The sequence below is a fragment of the Arvicola amphibius genome, chromosome 3, assembly GCF_903992535.2.
Source record: "Arvicola amphibius chromosome 3, mArvAmp1.2, whole genome shotgun sequence".
In the NCBI taxonomy this organism is placed as follows: Eukaryota; Metazoa; Chordata; class Mammalia; order Rodentia; family Cricetidae; genus Arvicola; species Arvicola amphibius.
This window is the reverse complement of record NC_052049.1, coordinates 123,496,682-123,517,935: the sequence shown is the minus strand read 5'-3', so window position 1 is coordinate 123,517,935 and position 21,254 is coordinate 123,496,682. Positions and strand designations below refer to the sequence as shown.

Below are 21,254 nucleotides of genomic sequence, written 5' to 3'. Positions count from 1 at the left end.
GTGACTCAACAAGTCCAACGAGAATCCATGTTTTCTTTCCCCAGTCCCCCATCCCAACAACAGGTCCTGGCCACTGCCAAGTGCCTCCACACTTTCCTTAACAGCACCCCAACTTCCATCGACAGTGTGGCTGGTCAAGGGACCGTGACCCCTCTGCCTAAGTCTTCTAGACTTGGGGTGGGGGGAACCTCATGCCTTCTTCTCTAGGCTTTGCCTTGCTGATCCACTAAATGTATTGGATAGCAATCCTGGCTGGCTTGTGGCCGCTGGGGTCCTGTTCAGGGTGAGAACCTGTGCTGCATGGGTGTTTCGAAGTCTGAGGCCTACCCTGTCTCCTCTAGTGCTGAACTTGGCCCTCTATGCTTCATGCAGGCTCCTGGATCCTGTCCTCCTAGAAAAAGACCCTGGGGCTGTCCCCATTCATACAGGGGACACAGAGACTTTAAGAGCAGGAGCCACAGGTCACTCAGTTCCCTTGGTATTTTGGTTTGACATATGTTGCTGTGGGACAATGATCTGTCACTTATATTTTAAATAAATGCTGATTGGCCAGTAGCCGGGCAGGAAGTATAGGTGGAGCAACCAGGCAGGAAGTAGAGGCATGGCAAGGAGAATTCTAGGAAGAGCAAAGTTTCAGTCTGCAATTGTGACCCAGCCGCAGAGGAAGCAAGATAGCAAGATGTGCCCATCTCACCGAAAAAGGTATCAAGTCATGTGGCTAACACAGACAAGAATTATGGGCTAATATATGTTACAAGAGTTAATAAGAAGCCTGAGCTAATAGGCCAATCCATTTATAACTAATGTAGACCTCTGTGTGATTCTTTGGGACTTAAGGACTGCAGGACCGGGTGGGACAGAAAACCTCGGTCAACGACCTGTCACAGATCTTCAGGGCTCCCAGACCTCCCCTCCCTCTCAAGAGGCCACAGGGACACCATGAAATGCCCTCTGCACTGTCACCTCATGTCCTCCCTCTTCCAACTCAAACACCAAACAGGAGGCTTGTGACCAGTGTGAGGTAGGGGGGTGGGGCAGAGGAATGCCTGAACCACACAGCCGGCTTCACAAGACACTGCTCACCTTCCACCTCATGCCAAGCCCTTCCTTCAAGGTCTGTTCGATTTAGCACGGAGGAACCCTAAGGGTCTGTGGAAGCAACTCACTGAGAATTGAGTCTGACAGACCTTGGTTGTGGGATGAGAAGGTACAAACATAGGCTTCAGATGAAATCAGTCTGGGGCAGACACTTGCTGTGTGGTCTTAGGCAAACCTCTCAGCCACTCCGGGCTTCTGATTCCTCACCTATAAAGTAGGGGTAACAACTGCAAAGATGTTGGGGAGCTATACAGCTAGAAGACCCACTGAGTTATCTAGGCACAGACAGTCCTGATAGGCCCGACTCCTTGGCCCACAGCACTCCTGCTGGCTCTGAACTCTCAGGATGCTTCTGAGGCAGACGCTCATCCCTAGGAGTAAGCACTTTGCAAACACAACCTGCCTAATCCTGAGAAAGCCTCTCTGAGTTCAGAGGTGGCACTGACTCCCTTGACCAGAACTGCAGACCTGCAGGTCAAGGAAGAAGAAGAAAGGCTGGAGAGGTGGCTGGGCCAGGCCTCCTGGAGGTAAAGAGATGGCTAAGCTCCATACTCCTAAGTGGCAATGGTGCCTGGCACAGAACCACACACCCCAGCGCCCAGGAGGCTGTGCCCTGATTCCTACTCCCATACTCCTGCTCCTCCACAACTCAGCAGCCCTCACTGAGAGAAGATGCTAAGGTCTGAGCACCTGCCGCATGCCAGGCCTGATGGCAGCACACACGACTGAATCCCCACGCTTTCTCAGTGAAGAGCTTCTGGGACTCTCAGACCAGACACGTTGCTGAACCAAGTAGCTCAGAAAGCACCACAGCTTTTAGGATGGCAATAGCAAGGACTTGGAACCCAAGGTCCTATGTAACTGTATAGATCAAGAAGATAGCCCTGCTCAGGGAGGCAAAGTGACCTTCAAGGCTGAATTGGGATTCAAGCCAGACCTGGGTTCCAAACTCACTCGGGCCACTTCAAATGCTACTCTGTGTCAGGCTTTCTTAGGTTTATCCAGCAAGCCCTGGGCTCCTATGGTCCCCAGCACTTTTATCAGGCCCCCACACTTGGGGCCTGCAAGGGTTCCTTGTGTCCAGGAGCACAGGTCCCGTCTCCTCCAAGACAAACCCTGGGACCAGCTCAATTTCCTGCTCCCTGCTGCTTGGCAGAGGGAAGGCCAAGGGCAGATTGGCCAGAGGCACCTCTGTGGCTGTTTCTCTGCTGGTGCCGCAAGGGGGACGCCAAAGTTGTGATATATGGTGAAATCCGTGGGCACCCCTACGAGGAGCTGTAATTCATAAGTTATGGGTGAGTTTCAAGACTAATAAATTTGGGAGAGAAGTATTAATGACTATACAGGGGCACTGTGAACTTGGCAGGCCCCAAAGCCTGGAACTTTGTAGCCCTGGTTTTAAAAATGATTTGTGCTAAAGCAAGTCTAAACAGAAGCCGGTCGGCACAGTCTGACTGTGACCTGCTGGCAACTTGGGGAAGCTTTTCCCTCTCAAGAGGAATGAGGCTGGGCTGGGGCTGGCTCTGGAGCCCTGGCCCTCCACAGCAGCCCTCCCCCACTTACGGAGTGACAGCCACGCCGAGGTGATGCTGGCCAGGTCCCAAGGCTCCTGTGACTCACTGCTGTGTCTGCAGGTTAACGCCTGGATTGTCTGTGTCCTCCTGTGCATGCAGAGGGCCTCTGAGCCCTGCTAGCCTGGGAGTCACGGCTACTAACAAATGTTGCCCTTTCTTAATCTTCAGAGTGGCCCAGGATGCTCTTCGCTCATCTGACTGTAATTTCTAATGTCATGGAAATCCCACCCTGGACATGGCTCTTGGTCAGAGAGAAATCAGCTGGGGGATGCCCTGAGTCTTTGGACTACTGCAGGCCATGAATCACGGAGGCTTCACAGCCCCTGCATCCTGCCCTCTGCTTCTGAGGCACTGACTGTGCCACCGAGGGCTCTGGGGACAGCTGTGAAAATGCAGATGGAGGACTGGATTGTGTGTGGGTGGCCGTGACACACTTGTGCATTAAAAGAGAGGGAGGTACCCAGGGATGTCACAGGGCTAACAGGGTGCAGGAGTGGCATGGAAGGCATTTCATATAGCGTCCATTACCACTGTGTCCCTCCCCAATGTGTTAGAGTGAAGAGTCAGTTCCTGGTACCAGGATGCCAGCTTATCTGGAAACAACATGACTGCAATAAAATTAGTCAAAATGAGGCGATATTAGAGTAGGGTACACCTAGAGAAATAGGGACACAGACATAAAGGGAGACACCTGTAAGGATGAAGGCAGAGACTGAGTGTCGTCCAGGATTGCCAACAACCACCAGGAGCTACAGAAGTAGAAGGAACAGACAGGCTCCCAGCATGGCACTCAGAGGGACCAGCCCTATCGACGACCTGACCTCAGATTTCTGGCTTCCCAAACTGTGAGGCTGTTTGTGTTGTTCAGCTTTCTCAGCTTGTGGCATTTTGACAGAGACATCTAACAAACAACCGCACTACTCTAAGGGACTTGGGCATTTGACAGAATGAACACAGGGAACCAGTTAAGTATTCTGCAAGGGGGTGACATGGTTTTAGAAGCTTGCTGTATACTGGTGGGGCAGATTCACTACTGATTCCTCACACCCCCTGTAAGGCAATGGAGCTGGAGGCAAGGCCACCAAAGCCTCAAGCTGTGTAACTAGGGAGTACAGCCTCCCTAGTTCTTTCTAGTCCTGCCCTTGACGCGAAGGGTGAAGTCATTCCTGGGTTAAGCTGGCTTTGGCAATCTAAAGTCCAAGGTCTAGGCCCAACATCACCTCTCCCTGGCTGTGTGGCTGTTTTCTTTACAACCCTACAGCAGCTAAAAATCAGGGTCCCAGCGCTCTGGAGGCAGAGGTAGGCGGATCTCTGTGAGTTCGAGGCCAGCCTGGTCTATAAGAGCTAGTTCCATTCCAGGATAGCTAGGGCTGTTACACAAAGAAACCCTGTCACAAAAAAATCAGGGTCCAGAGAAGCTTTGACTCTGCACAGGTCAGAGCTGCCTGGACAAAGAAATAGCCTTTGGATCTTGAAATAGCTCCATTGGTGCAGTACCTGGCTGGGTACCGTCCCAGGTACTGTCCCGGGTCCCCTTTACCACTCACGTTACAGCCCTCAGTTTGCCTCATCTGCAAAGCTTAGGTCACAGGCTATTCTGGTTTTCAGCTTGGACTTCTTTTCTGGACTGTGGTAGGTGGCAGTTCACCAGGAGGGTCTCAGACTTCCACCTACCACAGTAATGGTTAATGCTGGTGTCAATTTGACAGGATAATCATCACCTAGGAGACACACATCTGGGCAATGGAGGTTCTGAACTTAAGAAAGAACAGTGAGAGACTATCCAGGTTAGGTAAGTTGAGGTTGGGAGACCATCCTCGATCCCACGAGTTGGGGCACCAGACTGAATAGAAATGGAGAAAGCAAGCTAGTACCAATTTTCATCTGATTCCTGACTGGAGCTACAAGGTGCCGCCAACTCCACCCAGCCCTGCAGCCTTCCAGGTATGATGGACTGCATTCTGTAATCATTTGCCAAAAAACAAAACAAAACAAACAAACAAAACCTTCCTTCCTTTGTCAGGGTTTTTTTTTTTTTTCAGGAAAGTAACAACTATTGATTCACAGTGGGCACTTGAATGGATTTCCTGGAGCTGATTAATTTTTAGCTTGTGTCAAGATTCTGGCTAGATGTTCCTCCTGGGCTCTGGGAGGTAGTTCTGAGGGCACTGACTTCTGAGTGCCACCGCAGGTCGGGGCAGATGAGAAGGCACAGACCTGCAAGAAGTCACCCCCACTACCTGGAATCCTGTGTCCCAACTTCTGTGTGCAGAGCCATGGAATGGGGAGAGGGAGGAATCCTTGGGACTCAGGGGACCGTGGGCTCACCTTGAGAGGGCCTCATCTCCTCCACAATGCTCTCGGCCGCAGTCTCCTCGGCCCACGTGCCGGCCTCTACCACCTTGTAGCGGCTGCGTGGCTGGCTGAGCACGTGTGGGGCTTGCAGCGCCGCCTCCCGCTCCGCAGCTAGATCCAGGTCCTGCTGGGCCAGGTGCGCGCGCAGCTGCCGGATCTCAAACTGCAAGAGGCAGAAGGGTTGAGGGTGGGTGCGCTTTTAGGGTGGGGGAAGGATGGGGGTGGGGACGGGGGTCGCAACCTCACTCGTAGCTTTGCACCTGGACGGCATACTAGGATCTAGGGATAAAAGGGCTGAGCATCCAAAGGCGGGACGCTGCATTCCTCAGTGTGCTCTCACCAACACTAAACACATCGGAACCTTTAACGAGCAGTAAGTGCGACCCCTTGTCTCGGGAACTGTGAGGCCAGGCCCTACTCTAAGAAAATGGCGGTGACTAGAAAGACAGCTGTTGTTTGTAGGAAGACCACGCTGGACCACTGGACCGGTGGTGAGGAAATCGAATTTGAACACGCCTTTAGCTACCTGTGTGCCTCCAAGGATTAATATCAGGAAAGCCCTCTTCAGGCGGCTCCGACAGGTGCTGAATGGAAGAAGACGCCTCACCCACCCCCAAGCTAGCACAGCTTAAGTGTGTTGGCTTCACATACATGCTGGTCCAGCTTATATGTCTTCTAGTAATATCCATTTTCCTCTCCCACGAGTTGTGGGAGATGGCTCTCCGCTAGATAGTGCCGAGATATGTGACCTTGGGAAGGCCCTTCACTTTCTCTGGCCTCAGTTTCTTGATACTGAGTATCAAGTAAAAAGTAGATACAATTTTATATCTCTGAGTTTTATGTCCCTTTCTGAAGACATGGTAAGAAATAAAAATCTCAGCGGTAACACCATCGCCATCATCGTCACTGTTAGAACGCTTCTTAGAGAGGCTTCTAAATGTCTGGCGTTTGCGACTAAGATAGGTGTCCTCGCTCCAAATCTTATAGGGGAAATCTGATATCTGCGTGTAGGACAATGAAGGGTCTGTGTGGGCTAAACAGTAATGAGTATTCACTGCCACCTAGTGTTCAAAGTGCACATTGTACCCCGTCTAACCTGGCGAGGGTGCCAATGCTGTGTCTGTTAACTACTTGTCCCTGCCAGGAGCCCCCAAACAGCCCAGACCCCTTATTAGAATGTGAGACTTGCTCTGTACTGTCACGTGTAGCCAGTTCACTAGGTCAGAACAGCACTCCACTGTCTCCGCAGATCTGCCCCTCAAGATGTTTTTATTCCATGTTAGCTACAGTCCAAACTGTCCTCTGGGCATCCCACACTCCCTAGTCCGGGTCCATCTTCAGATGCTTTCCTACGCCGCTCACTTGTCTCCAGGTCTGCTGCTGCCCATTGACTGACAGCTGCATATTCACACATGGGCTCTGGCAAACCTAAATCAGATCACGACACCCTGTTCATAAGTCTTAGTGGTTTACCACCTCACTTGGGAGAAAGTCCAAACTCCCTGCCCTTGGCTCAAAAAGCCTCCTCACAGCAGCCTGGGTCTGCCCACCCTGCCAACTTGCTTCCTCAAGTCTCTGGCTGTTCTGTAAAGGCACAAGGCACTTTCCCAACTGTTCCCTCTGTCCCAGATCACATGGTTGATCTCCACTCTGAGGGTCTTATCCTGGTCTCCCACCTATGGCAGCCTACCAGACAGACCCTCAGTCACATCGGCCTCTTTGAGTTCTCTGTATCACACTACTGCACTGAGATACTTTTGTCTCTCTCCCTCCCTCCCTCCCTCCCTCCCTCCCTCCCTCCCTCCCTCCAACCCTCCCTCCTTCCCTCTCTCCCTCCCTTTCTTTCTTAGACAGGGCCTCACATAGTCTCCTCTAGCTTCAGACTCTCCTTAAATTTCTGATGCTTGGCCCATGCCTCTTGGGTGCTAGGATGCTACTGTGCCTGGTTCCATGCAGCTCTGGGACTAGAACCCGAAGATTCCTGCACACTAGACAAGCACTCTCTCAACTGTGCCACACCCACAGGCCTAGTTTTGGTTTTGATTTATTTTTATTTTATGTGCATTGGTGTTCTGCCTGCATATGTGTCTGTGTGAAGGTGTCAGAACTCCTGGAGCTGGAGTTACAGACGGTTGTGAGCTGCCATGTGGGTGCTGGGAATTGATCCTGGGTCCTCTGAAAGAGCAGCCAGTGTTCTTAACTGCTGAACCATCTCTCCAGCCCCCAATTCATTTATTTTCATGAAAGTAAACCATGGGCGCAGCTGGAAGCATTTACGGCCACTGGAATGGCCTAGCAGTGACCTGGCATGGGACAGCTCCCAGGGTCAGTATCTGCACGCTTGTGTCTGGGACCACTCATGTTTCCAGAGAGTTCGTTCATGTGTCATTGATGGGCCTCTGGGTGGGTGCTTCTGCACTGGGAGCAGGGCAGGGCACTAGGACATCACTGGGAAGGGGAGCTTTCTCTGAACTCTTGTTTCAGCCTTGTGTCTCTCTCCCCAGGCACCTGCCCAATCCGAAGCCTCTGTGCTGAGCCTCTGGTTTCATTTCTCCAGAGAGCAAACCCATGATGGCCTCTTTGTCTAGCCTCCTGGTCAGACAAGCCTTGGAGTATTTTAAATTTCCGAATAGACTTTTACCCAGTCCCATTGCCCTGATATTCATTTCATGCTATGCCCCCTTCCTCCCAGAATCTCTACGATTCTGAGGGCAGAACTGGCCCCGTTTTCCTCCTCTGTGGCCATGTCAGACACTATTTTCTCCACTTTGCCTAAAGCCCTTGAAATCGGTATCCTCTTTGACCCAACCTACAAGACTGTTTCCTAAGCTCCATGCACTTGGCTGTTCCCTTCAACCCTCATCTAGTGGCATCTGAGAGGCGGCCAGATGCAAATGTGTGGTTACAGCATTCATTAGCTTATCTTTCATACCCAGTGGTGTGCTGATAAAGAAGAAATAAAACCTTAATAGGCACAAAAATGCCACGAAGAAACTTGCTACTTTGCATGCAAAAATAAATAAATAAAACAAAACAAACATTTTTTAAAAAAAACAACTAACCAAAGCAAAATCTGCTTAATTCACAGCATATGCCCCTTCTGAACTGCACGGCAATGCTCATCCTGGCTGAGTTTAAGCTACCAGCACAGTGTCATGGGAAACAGAGAAACGGGCAAGATTGGTTCTTCCAGTCTAGTAAGAGCCGTGCTGTACCAATGCTGGGATATACTACACCCCCTAGAATATGCAAAAGCACAGACTCTGACCTTGTCTGTGCTGGTGTGTATACACAGGAGGAACTCGGGTGCTGCTGAATACATGAAGTAAAACTAATTAGTTTCTTCAGTCCTGTGGTTTCAGACTGAGCTAACTCTAGCTACAGCCCAAGCTTCAATAGCCCGAAGTAGAGACAAAGATTGTAGCACATAAGCTGAGCTCTGATCCTTGTTACACACCCAGTGTAGACTCAGCAGTCCTAGTCTCCATTACTGGCCATACACGGAACCCTGAACTTGGTCACACATGATGGTGAGTCCTTGCTATGCTTTCAGCCCAAACCCGGGTCTGACATGGACCCCAACCCCAGCGCAGCCACTGGTCCTAACGCCTGACTCCAGACACCGGATCTCAATAGCCCAGCAATCAAACAGGACTGGCAGTCTCCAGGGTGTGAGAGGACAAAACACGGCTTGCAGATTGTACTGGGGCCTCTTTTGCAGGGAGGGAGGGGCCACTTCTCTAGAAACAAGGTACTGAAGGTCAATGAGAGCCCATGAGGTAACCTTCCCAAGCTCTGTGGGGCTAGGAGCCCTCTTGCCTAGGCTGATGGGAACTTCCCAGGGGCACATGCAGCCACTTTCTCCAAGGCCATGCATCAGAGTCTGCGGGCCCAGCTAATGGCTTCCCAGGCCCCTCTGAAGGGATGCATTATTGATGGCTTGTAATCAATACGGAGCTGCTCTGGGGAGTCTCACTGGAATTCAGGCCAGCCAGCCGGAGGTCAGGGCCTGCCCAGCCCAAGACCGCATATGCCCAGAAACAAGTTTTGAACTGAAGATGTGAACACCAAGGCCATGTTGTCTTCTCTTCATTCATTCATTCATTCATTCATTCAGACGTCAGGTAGGGGCCATGTTGAAATTCTGCTGCACGTTTTGGAATGAAAATGCCTGACCTGGCTTAAAGGTGAGTCCTGGGTGATTCCAGGAAAGAGATGGCTTATGGTGCTGCAAGGGACATCTCGCCTCTGAGAGTCACAAGTCCTGTCCTGGGGTGGTACCTGAGGCAGGGAAAGGTTACCAGGCAGAGCCTGTCAGGAACTTCAGTCTTTATTTAAAGAGCAACACAAAACAGCTGAAAACTTCACACAGGGCAGAGTGGTGGCATCAGTGCTGTGACCCAGAGGAGCGACAGAGAGCACCATGCTGACTGCAGGCTGGAGAAAGGGAGATGTGGGGATCCCCACTGGGGCCTGCTGCAGGGGTCCTGAGCAGAGATGGCCAGATTTGGACTAGGATGAAGGCTGGGCTGAAAGCGATGGGAGGAAAGCCGGGTGGGAGGTGGGGGCGGTGAAAATGTCCCTACACGATTGAGGGTAAGAGAGAGGGCAGCCTGCTATAATAGAGGTATCTAGGTATAGAGTATCTGACTATATAAACCAGGGTGGCCTCGAACACACAGTGGTCTACAGTGGTCTACCTGCCTCGGCCTCCTGAGTACCGGTGTTAAACAAAGGTGTGCACCTCGGTGCTCGCCAGGGTAGGTTTTTAGACACTTCACGTCAAGAGGATGGAGGGTAGCTGGATGCTATCAGGCTTCACTCTGGGAAAGAATGGCTGATTCCTTATGCAAGCACTACGGAGGAGCCAGATGGCTTCTGCTCTGTCCACTGGCTGACACCACCCATGGGGGTTTCTCAGTGTGCCCCAGTGAGACCCTTAGTCACTGGCTCCTGACTCTCGTGCTACTTAACGCTACCCCATACAAGTCCCCTGGCTGACTGATGGGTTGTTAGCGGAATGGCAGGCTGTTATTAGTCAGATGAGTTAATTGAGGCTGGGAGGTGAAAGGAGCCTTCTGTGCAGAGGGGAAAGGGGATGGGAAGGCCAGGACCACAAGGTGTAACAGAAGCAAAGCAGAAGATGGAGCCCTTGGTGTCTATGACCATGTGTCAGGGAACTTAGAGCCTTGTGGGTAGATCAGCCAAACAGTCGTCGCATGGTGGCCGCCGGAGAACAACATGAGGTTCCCACAAGAACAAAGCCGGACTTGAGGGAAGACCCGAGCGCTCAGTCTATCCCTCCCCTCACACCGGATACATCCCTTTTCTTTTGGGGGCTTCATTTCACTCTCTATCCAGTTCAAGACAAGTGAACTGGCTGATTGGAGTCTTGCCCTGAGACCCCAGCTTGGGCGCTGAGGCTAGGCTGGGGTAATGAAGCTCAATATCTGTTAATCCTCAGTGTTGTCGTGAAGGCCAACCCTGGTGCTGATGACACAAGCCTTTCCTGAAGAAGGATAACGTCATCCAGAGCTCTCACACACAGTGTGTAGCACATAGTGAGGCTGACTACCCATGCGAAGGAGCAGGGACGAGACATCGCTTATAGAAGCGAAAGCAGTTAATAGAGGCAGATGGGTGAGCAGTCGGGCTAACATGGAACCATCTGAAATGATGATTCGTGAAAGAAAATGAGCCAGGGACAGTGACCTACACCCAGAATTGTAACACCTGAAGAACTAGGTGGGCCAAGAGATCTGCAGGTTCAAGACCAGACTGGGCTATGTAGTCCTTTAATTACCTTCCACTGGGGAATGCTACTCAAACCACACTTTATGATTATAGTATCTGAAGGAACACTCAGGTAGTGTTACAGAGACTGGGCAAGGAGAAAGACAGTTCTTGAGCTTCAAAATGGGAGATAGGTTTATAAAAGTACCACACTTACCAGTGGAGGAGAGGCAATAGGAGAATAGAAACTGAAAGATGTGAAACCCAGTTGGAGCCCCAGAGGAGATGAATGAAAGAATGGGACAGAAGCAATAAATCACACATCTGGGAGTGTGGCTCAGCGGCAGGGCACGTGTTCATGTGTTCACTAACTGCCTCTCCTCATAAGAAAGAAAAGGAAACCTAGCCCTAAGCTTCGTAAACTAACGATAGCCATCAGCTGGATCTATTCAAGAAAAAAGAGGAAAAAAAGAGAGAGAAAAAAGAATCTTCTAGGCCACATAAGCATGACTGGCACACACCCCCAACTTGTAGAACCCTGCAGTCAACCTGAAGAAAGACCTGCCCCCCAGGATCTCCAGAGCTCACAAGAGCCTGGTCTCTGAGCAAGGTAGGTATGCAGTACCTCTAATGACAAAATGAAGCAATTCTTCCACTAGCAAACATTATGCAAAAGCCCATCCCTAGGCTAGGAAAAAATTAAAGCACAGTCATGGCCCCACCCGCTGCACATTATTAGGTAGGTATTTCTAATCAGATAACCCAACCTGGTCTGCAGGGATCCACCAAGAGCCCCGAAGTGTGCATTACCGGAGTGAACCAGGCCCTTCCACGGTGGCCACACCCAGCCTTCTCTGCCTTTAATGGACTGGCCACGGAGTCCAATTGACATAGGCTGCAACCTGATCAATGCACACTTTGGCCAGCATCTCGATGGCATCTAATGCAATAACAATAATTTGGCTCCGTTCTGTCAGTGCTGTCTGCACAGGCTGCCCTGCCTTCAAAGCCATCTGCCACTGGGATGGCTTCCAATGTTTATCTCCATTAGTTTCGCCATTGTTGGTAACAATAAAAATCGGGAGACGGTTGCACACTGATGATTTAGGAGCAGGGTGAGGCTGAAATCGACCTTGGCCCCTTCCCATCCACTGTGGAGATGACTGGTAGATGGCCATAAATTTAAATTATCATAAAAGGATAACATATGCTATTTCTCTGATGGCTAATTTTATCAGCTAAATAGGCTTGTCACTAAAGCTATCGGCTGTTTTACAAACCACTTCCCATGTTAAAAAGTAATAATAACTCGACTTCCCCCAGTGGAAAATTTGAAAAGTTCAGGTAACAGAGGCTATTGTGCCAAAAAGGTGGGGCTGAAGACTTCTGCAGGGAAGGAAGGAGCTCTTTAAAAGGAGCCACTGTTGAAGTAGTATAGAACATGTTTCCTGTTATCCTGTCCTCTGGCCCATTCTCTCAGCTCTGGGCACAGCCTCAAAGGTGAGCGGTTTGTACAGAGCTGTGAGCTTCACTTGGAGTTCTCAGAACCAGGTGCAGAAAGAGGCCAGGATGATGGCTTTGGTTCACGTCCAGCCTTTCACACCCACAAGTCCGCACAACCAGCCCTCTGCACCCACAAGCCTGCACACCCAGCCCTCTGCATCCACAAGCCTGCACATCCAGCCCTCTGCATCCACAAGCCTGCACACCCAGCCCTCCACACCCACAAGCCTTCATACCCACAAGCCTTCACACCCTACCCTCTGCACCAACAAACCTGCACACCAAGCCTTCTGCACCCACAAGCCTGCAAACTCTGCCCTCTGCACCCACAAGCCTGCACACTCAGCCCTCTGCATCCACAAGCCTGCACACCCAGCCTTCCACACCCACAAGCCTGCACACCCAGCCTTCCACACCCAGAAGCCTGCACACCCAGCCTTCCGCACCCACAAGCCTGCACGCCCTGCCCTCCATACCCACAAGCCTGCACACCCAGCCTTCTGCACCACAAACCTGCACACCCAGCCTTCCGTACCCACAAGCCTGCACACCCAGCCCTCTGCACCCACAAGCCTGCACACCCTGCCCTCCATACCCACAAACCTTCCCGAGCTCTGGCATGTAAGCACATGGGGTATTGTATCCCTCTGCCTTTTCTGCCTTAGATATATGTAGAACTTGGGCGGAAATTCTCATCTTTTTTCTTGGGGAAACCGATCAGGGAGACAATCTCTTTCAGGGAGGATTTTGGTGAGTTGGGACTGTGCCTCCCATGATGCAAGAGGGTTATGAGCCCATAAAACTCATTTTATGGGTTAGATAATAGTGTAGTGACTTTTTTCTATTTGGGGGCACACAGGTGACTATCACCAACATCTAGTATCTTTGAGTTTTGTAAGATCTGCAATAAAATAAGGGCAGAAGAAATGCCACCACTTTCAGACCTGGCAAATAAAGACTTGTGACCTGTTCTTCATTCTCCTTTCTTCTGTACTGCTCAGTGGGGAAGACCCAGAGGAGCCACACAATGGAAGGAGCCTAGGGCCAGAGTGACAGTGGAACATATAGTTCCCCATGTTCTGTCCACTGCAACCCGCCCTGGCAATCAGAATGACAATCACACTCCTCACGGGTTAAGTCTTGAGAGTTCTCTGTGTGTCTGTATAAGCATTCACATGTGTACATGGGTGTTACAGGTGCATATATGCGCAGCATATGAGGAAGCCAGAAGTCAACATTTGGATGTCTTCTTCAATCGCCGTCTACTTTACCTTTTGATACTAAAAGGGTCTCTCACTAAAACTGGAGCTCACAGTGTCAGCTAGGCATCCTCCTGTCTCCACTTCCCCGGTACTGGGGTTACAGGTATGTGCCACAAATACAGCTTTTCATGTAAGCGCTAGAGATCTGAACTCAGGTAGGGCCTCAAGCATTCATGACAAACATGCTAGCATCTTCCTGCCCCAATTGATGCAGCAGCTAGGAGTACTCACCATTACTAGACATGCCTTGTGTGGACACCCTATTTCAGTATAGGGAAATGACCCAGAAGCCTGGGCTCTATTCCACAGGAAACTACACTCAGGTAAGGGACAGTCTTCCCATCTGTAGAGAAGTTAACAAAACCTAGCCTGCTGATCTTGACCACACGAGCTGAAAGACATGTATTGGACAGTGCATTTGTAAACAATGAGCATTCTGGAAGCCCATTCAGGAGTATTTGCACTGTCTCATGCATTGAGAACCTCCATAGGGGTCATTCAGTTAAGCTGCCCCTTGTAGCACCTGTGCAGTAACAACTTTGTTGCCTCCGTCTTTCCATATAGAAGCTGGTGCGCAGGGATTGGAGGGGAAACAGCCAGTTGCTGGAGGAGCAAAGGCAGGAACCAGCTTGTTGGCAATTCCTGTAAGCAGCCTGCCATCCATTGAATGCCTCTCTGGGGACTGATGCTTGTCCAGGGTCGAGGCTGCACTAAGGGGCACACGGGTACCACAGGGCTCCTTAGAGGCTTGGCCCCAAGTCACCCTACAGTGACCCCAGACCCCCAGTATCTCTCCCAAATCTCAAGGCGAAAGTGGCTGGGTAAGGAAAGTCCACCTCCTCTTAGTCCCACGTAACTCCACAGAGGACAAACACTAACTCCCCCAGGATGCCAGTCCAGACTGTACTAGTGAGGGCCAAGAGCTGTTGCAAGACCCGAAGGGCAAAGAGCAGAGCAGATGGGGCTGTGCGGTGTGCTTCAGAATTACAGCAAGAGCCTGGGCATTGATGAGCGTGAAATCTCAGAAGCAGCTTGTCCGGTGACTCGGAAGAATATGGTGCCACATGAACAGAACCACTAATCTAATATGCCTTTGATATTTGAAATGGCTGGGACAGAGAGAGAGAGAGAGAGAGGGAGGGAGGGAGGGAGGGAGGGAGAGAGAGAGAGAGAGAGAGAGAGAGAGAGAGAGAGAGAGAGAGGGTCCACATTGCCTCCCCAGACACCACAGGGATTACACCTCTGGCTGTAGTCCCGTCAGGGGAAAAGAAATCATTAAGTAGAGTTCCTCACAGCTGAGGGTTGTGGGATCAGTGCACCCCACATTGCAAGGAGCTGGCCAGGGTTCCGAGACAAGAATGGACTACTGTGTGTCATCCCTACCGGGCCCATTTCCTCACAGGCTCTGAGGAATGAGAAGGTGTCAAGTGGTCAGAAGGGATTGTGAGAATGAGGAGAGCAGAGAATCTCTGAGTTCTCATGTGGTCGGTGCATGTGCGACTAGAACGGTGGTCTGGAGGTGACCTGGGGACCTCAGGGCTAGGTGGACAGCAGGCTGGGGATCCTGGGAACACTCTCTAGACTACCCAGGAGTCTGGGCCAATGCCTGCAAGGGGGCGGGGATTCAGTCAGTGTGAATCAGGCTGCCCCTGCCTGGCATGAGCAATATTCTTTTGTTTTTGTTTGTTTGTTTGTTTTAGACATGGTCTCATTATGTAGCACAGGCTGAGAACTCAGACCAAGCTGACTTTGAGCTCTCAATCTTCCTGCTTCTGGATGCCTCAGGCATGCACCGCCAGCTCTGAGCAATGCTTTCACTGAGCCCCAAAAGAAAACATACAATAAGGAATAGGTCCGAACAAGGTGGGCTGGGGAAGAAGAGCATTATAGGTAGGACACCTATATCTGTGCCTGCCTCTACAAGGGGGGTGCCCGTGGGCAATTTACCACTCAGACTTATTACTAAAGCATGTGCATGCAGGAGTGAGCAAGCAGCTTGAGTGAGCCTGTTAGTCAGTATTTAAATCTCATAACCACCCTTTGGGGTTTTATTATTACCCCCATTTTTTCAGATTAACAAAACCAAAGTTCTATCAGCATTCAAAGCGCACAGAGTCACTAAGCAACAGGGCTGGCTTGGACTCAAGTCTGTCCCTTGGCTATTCTTGATCACTCCACATGCTAACTTAAGATCCACAGCTGACACATCTTGGGGGTAGCTGTTGTGTGGCTGTCCCAAGCTTTGGCTCATACTGCAATGTGGTGCTGTCTCTGGCCTCTGGGGAGTGGGCTCCAGCTTTGAGGGAAGTGGCCTGCTTCCTACTCTCTCTGCAGAAGCCAAGCCCTGCTCCACCAGGCGACCTCCTCCCCCTCCCCCTCAGCCCACAGGGATCCCAGCTGTCTATCCCTCTCTGCAGTCTTAACTAAGATGACAGGCTTCAGGTGCTTTTTAAACTAAAACAGTTCGTCTCTGTTCATCTCTTTCCCAGATGTCACTACCTGGCAAGAATCTTCTTTATTTATTGCGCTTTCCTGTACGACTCTGAGGGAGTTCCCTCCCCAGGACCCGGAGAAAAGAGCCTGGATGTGGAGAGTGACTTGAACCTGAATGGCTCAGGGCACAGGATATGCTGTGAGTTTGCCACTAGGGGTTCCTCCTGGCCGTGAAGCACCATGTGGCTGATGGTGGCTTGTGGTAGGGCTGTGCCCTGCTGGGCATCTGTACATTTAGGATGCAGCAGTTTTGAGCCTCTCAAGCTGCCAACAGCAGCAGTATTTTCCTGCTGTGCAGGGGACCAAGAGTTCTCTGATCCACTCTGCAAACTGGTTTCTGGGCGATGCTTCCAGCTGCCTCCCCTCAGTTTCTCAGACTCCCAGCCTAAACCCAGGTGTGTGCTCACCCAGGGGGTTGCTATTTCCCTGGCTTTCTGTCCCCACCTGTCCCCTCTTACCCACTCCCCAGAAGCAACCAGAAAGATCCAAGGAAGAGTAACATTCCCACAGAGCCACTTTATCTTTTCCCAGATGCCTTAATCAGCCCAGAGCCCCTTCAGCCCAGCCCTCCCCTCCCGCTGCCTTTCCTGGCTCACAAAGTGCATAGCCATTGCAGGTTAGCCTAGTTCCCTCTCTCACGCTGTAACTGGGGCCTCTGACCTGATCTCCTCCCAAATGGCTTTGTTCAGCCCAGCTCCTCTGCAAATCCTCCATGGTCTACAGGGTCCCTGCGAGACATGCATAGCACCAGGCTGCCTCTGCAAATGCTTTGGTCACCAAATGCAGTCCCCAAAGCTCCCACCATGAGAGAACTGGGCCATAGTCCATCTGGAGTGGTGTTTCTGGTGCCCAGCTCAAGTGCAGCCCAGAGCAGATCCCTGATGGCCAGGCTGGGTACACTGATGAAAGATCTGGAGAGGCAGCCGCTTAGGGGCTGCACTGCTGTCTTTTTTAGAGTAGAATCCCATATGGACTGCCGTGGTCCAAGGGGCCCCTGAACAATGTGCTAATGGTTGGATCCACAGTGGTTCTTCCAGTCCCACAGGGACACTTGGTGAAAATGAAAGGCCATGTTCCCGAAGTACAGAAAAAGAATTGGTTCATGGACAGACATCCCAAGGGGTTGATTTAAAGATGCTGTATGCACAGTCCTGTGGAAATATTTCCTAGGATCAACCTGTGGTGGCAATTCCACAACTTTCCCCACTCATCTGCTGGGTGGCTTTGTCACTGAGGAGCCAAAGGAAACACTAAACACACATTTATTGAACTCTGCAGTGAATGGAGCCTGGGCTGGGTCTGAGGTACAGCTGGAAGCTGAGAGATGCCTGTGGACTTTTGCAGTTCCTAAGCTCTGGCTTCCTGGCATTACAGGGTCCTCAGCAAGGCCTGGAAGGAGATGGGTAGACCTGAAAGTGTTACTCACCCCTTGCTCCTGACAGATTTGTGTCAGCCTCTCCAGCTGCTCCTCTTGGATGGCCTTGGCCTTCTCGTACTGCTGAGTAACCATCTCCACCTCCAGCTTGACCGGCAGGACGTATGCTGGAAGACAGAGGGAGCCCTGTGAAGACCTGGCCAGCGGCTGGGCTTGGGCTGAGGAGCCAGCAGCTGCTTCAGAGCCCAGACTTACTTTGTGGAGCTGGGGTGGGGGAGGTGCCCAAGGCATCCAGAAAGTACAGAGGGGCCACAAGCCAAACTCAGCCCCTTCTCTTCCATAGTGACATAGCCCCATATTGTTGGTATAACTTTTTACAAAGAATGACTATATTCTAGCATCTGTTATAGTCACAGGAGGCCATAAGACAAATTCTGTCAGAGTTAGAAACCTCAGATCCCACAGGTATAGGGTATAACTGAAACACAGTCAACAATCAAAGGCTAGTTCTGAGGCAGGCATAGGTAGGTAGGGAGATAGACAGACAGACACCTATTAGTATGTGTGTGTGTGTGTGGGGGGTCTCCTCTTGCTCTGTACCTTCTCCCTCTATCCTTCCTGGCTAGAATGAGGAGTGGTGGTTAGCACCGGTACAGCCATCTTGGACCATGAAGTGACTCTGAGGAGTAGGTTATGGGCAGCACAGCAACAAAACAGGAAGTGTTTTTAGCACACTGAGTAGAGAGCAAGTGGCATGTGCTATAGGTGGTGAGTGACATCTGCCACCTTCTGCAGAGTTCCCTGAGAGAGAAGTGAGCATGTCCACTGGGTAAGCCAGTGACATTCTGGGTCTCTGTTACAGATGATGTTACTGACGATACACAGTGAGATCAGGAGAAAGCCAGGGCTCTGAGTAGGGGGTCCCCATGATTTCTCAGCTAACAGTAGCCGCACAAGCCCTGCCCTTGGCAGAGGGGGGGTCTTTGAACTTAGCAGCTCTGGAACCCATAGGAGTCTGAGAATCAACTCTAGATCTTGAGCTCTGCAATTTATTCCCTAGGGTCAAAGGCCAGCCCTTTCCAGTTTTTCAGAACACCCAGTGACAGGTGACATGTGTCTCTAAGCACTGTATTCTAGACCTCTTCACACCCCAGCCCTGAGGAGAAGGACGGAATGAGCCCCTATAGCCTCCCAGCTCCAAGCTGTCCCTAACCGCTGTTGCCTGGGCTGTTGCTGAGACCAGTTCACACCCAGGGTGAGAACAGGAATTACCAAGTGTGAGCAGAGAAGTCAGTTCACAAGGGGCTTTCATCCTCCCTATCCACAGCTGGCAGGATCTAGAGGGGAGCAGATGTTCTCATGAACAGAACCAAGACCCTAAGCAGGAGGGATGGGTTGAACAGCCAAGAGAGCACTGAGGTGGTGTGTGTGTGTGTGTGTGTGTGTGTGTGTGTGTGTGTGTGTCCTGGGCCTCAATCATGGTCCTTAGCACCATTCACAGTGTGGCCCTTTACCCTTCTTTGACTTAGTTTCCCCATCTGTCAAATAAGGAGAATGTGTTGGATGAGCACCTCAAGCCATCCCAGACTTCCTAAGTTGGGCAGTTCTCCCCAATTCAATGAAGATGCTGTACATTATATAACGATAGACATAGCCAAGACTGGAAAAGAACCGCTGTCCTCCTGTTCATAGGTGGGGAGGATGAGAGGCTGTTCTCTCCCAGACAGACTGAAGACCCAGGAAGTCCTTCCTCCTGCCCTGCCCCTGCCCAGCAGATGCTGTTGTGGGAAGTGTGCCGTTGCGTACTGGAAAGAAACGTGACAGCTATCGTAGTGGCTCTAATCTGCCTTCCAATAGTCCTTTGAGGTACCTCGCCTCTCAGGATAAGGAAAGGGAGTGGGGGTCCTTGGGAGTCACTGGACACCTCCCATACCATCTCTTTGGAGAGGAAGCAACCCAACCTGCTAGCTCTGTACAAGTGGGCCTCCCTGCAATGCCCTTTGTATCTGAGAACCATCTTTGGGAGTCCAGTGATGTGGGTCTTTTATTCATTTCCCTGCGATGACACCAGAGGTCCTCCCTGTATCATTACCTTCTTGACCATGTCTCAATCATATGACACTATTCTTCAGGATTGAGGCCCAGTCTTATGTGAAGGCTGGCCTTGCATGAACACAGTAGTGTATCAGAGCTGAGTGTAGTGGTGTACGCCTTTAATCCCAGCACTAACCTGGGGGGCAGAGACAAGTGGATCTCCCTGAGTTCAAGGCCAGCCTGGTGTCTACATTGCAAGTTCCAGACCAGCCAAGGCTACATAGTGAGATTGTCTCAAACAAAACAAAACAAACAAACAAACAAAAGACAAAAAAATAGCTGCATGGGAAGGGGGATCAGGACACTCACATGTGTGACACGTGATTGTGACACATAACTGTGTGGGTAGCTTCAGAACACCATGCTGAAGAGGCGGGGCAGGCTTGGCTTTCTCCACACTGGGAGTCACACCCTCCACCCCACGCTCACCATAGCGCCCTGAGTGCTCCTTCCTCAACTGACAGCTACAGTCTCAGCCTCCTTGCTAACCCCTCTCAGGTTACTCACCATCAATGACCCTCTTCACCCGCCATATTCGGAACATGATGATGAGGCTGATGGCATCCCAGGGGCTTCTGGGTCCATTCGCCACAGTGGATGCCACCATTGGAGCCAAGGACAAGATGATCACAGCCCCGTCGAACACCTGAGGAAGGGGTGTACTTTAGTGTCTCCAGTCAGGCTGTGTGGCAGACTGGAGGGCAGCCAGAAAGGCCGCTGCTGCGGGCCATATTCTCCAGGTAGTCTGCCTGAAGAAGTTCAGCCCCTCTCCAGCTGACCTGCTCTTACTCTCTCTGAGGGACTCTCTTCCTCCAGGACACGATCAAGCATTCTTTGTACTTCTCATGACCCCAGCCCTTCTCCAGCTCCAAGTTTGGACAACCTTAGGCCGGCATCCCATGTCCTAGACCCTGGGCAGAGACTGAGGTGAGAATAGGAACTGAGGGTCATAGGGGTCTCTTTATCTGTGGGTGGCAAAACTCCAGGGCCAGCGTGTCACCTCTCACAAGTGCAGAGCCAAGGAGGGCAGAACATGGAGAGGAGGGGTATAGTCCACACGATTAAGCCTTGGACACTGGCTTCCTCTCTGTTTGCCCCAGACAAGCCTTGTGTGGGCCTCTCTGAGGCCAGGCATTCTGTGTAGGCTCCCAGGTTTGGGCTCAAAGAGGTTAAAATACAGACATAGGGGAGAGGGAGGAAAATGCAGTCAACACCGGATACCTAAGCCTAACCTTGCCTTGGTCTGTTGCATAAAACGCTGGCCGCCTCCAGGCCTCCATCACTATGGGGACTTCTCCCTATGTCCCAGCCCCTATCTCCCTGAAGCAGTGTGGACCTCCAGACTGAGAAGAGAGGTCACAGCTTCTCAGAGCCATGCTCCACCACTGGGTCATTCTGGAGTAGATTTATTTGTTTTCAGATACATCTCTCCGGCTTTTCAAATTGATTTAACTTTAACTGTGTATATTTTGTGAATCTCAAGGGAAGTTTTAAAGAAAATCCTTCAGTTGGAAAATGTCTGGGTTTGTTCCCTCCCAGCCTCCACCTCCTCCCACTCCACCCAGGTGGCACCCCTGTGGTCAAATGCTGGGGGAGAGCTCTTGGGATAGATGAGAAACATTCCCAGCTTCTAGGATCTGGTGATAGAAAGTGGTAATACCTCTATTTTGTTTTCGATGTAATCCCAGATCCCCAGCACAACAATCCGTAGAACAGTCTGAGGACCAGGAGAGAGAGAGAGAGAGAGAGAGAGAGAGAGAGAGAGAG

The 21,254-nt window shown here is 51.1% G+C and overlaps 1 protein-coding gene and 2 long non-coding RNA genes across 4 annotated transcripts in view; 2 read left to right on the top strand and 1 right to left on the bottom strand.

Moving 5' to 3' along the window:
* The window catches only part of Tmem266 (transmembrane protein 266), a 117,263-nt gene that overhangs the window by 4,445 nt on the left and 91,564 nt on the right, over positions 1-21,254 (bottom strand). The window contains exons 6-9 of the mRNA XM_038323701.1: positions 21,148-21,204; positions 19,995-20,133; positions 17,445-17,560; positions 5,001-5,190 (exon numbers count right to left, since the gene is read on the bottom strand). Of these exons, the coding sequence (XP_038179629.1) occupies positions 5,001-5,190; positions 17,445-17,560; positions 19,995-20,133; positions 21,148-21,204 (502 nt within the window). The remainder of the gene's footprint in view (positions 1-5,000; positions 5,191-17,444; positions 17,561-19,994; positions 20,134-21,147; positions 21,205-21,254) is intronic.
* LOC119810290 lies at positions 748-5,216 on the top strand. 2 transcript variants are annotated; one of them, XR_005284728.1, is made up of 3 exons: positions 748-3,971; positions 4,382-4,616; positions 4,715-5,216. It is a non-coding gene; the product is annotated as an uncharacterized LOC119810290 (long non-coding RNA). The 2 variants fall into 2 exon arrangements; XR_005284729.1 differs by lacking the exon at positions 748-3,971 and adding an exon at positions 3,984-4,304.
* On the top strand, positions 5,261-5,918 carry LOC119810291. Its single transcript, XR_005284730.1, has 2 exons — positions 5,261-5,400; positions 5,490-5,918. It is a non-coding gene; the product is annotated as an uncharacterized LOC119810291 (long non-coding RNA).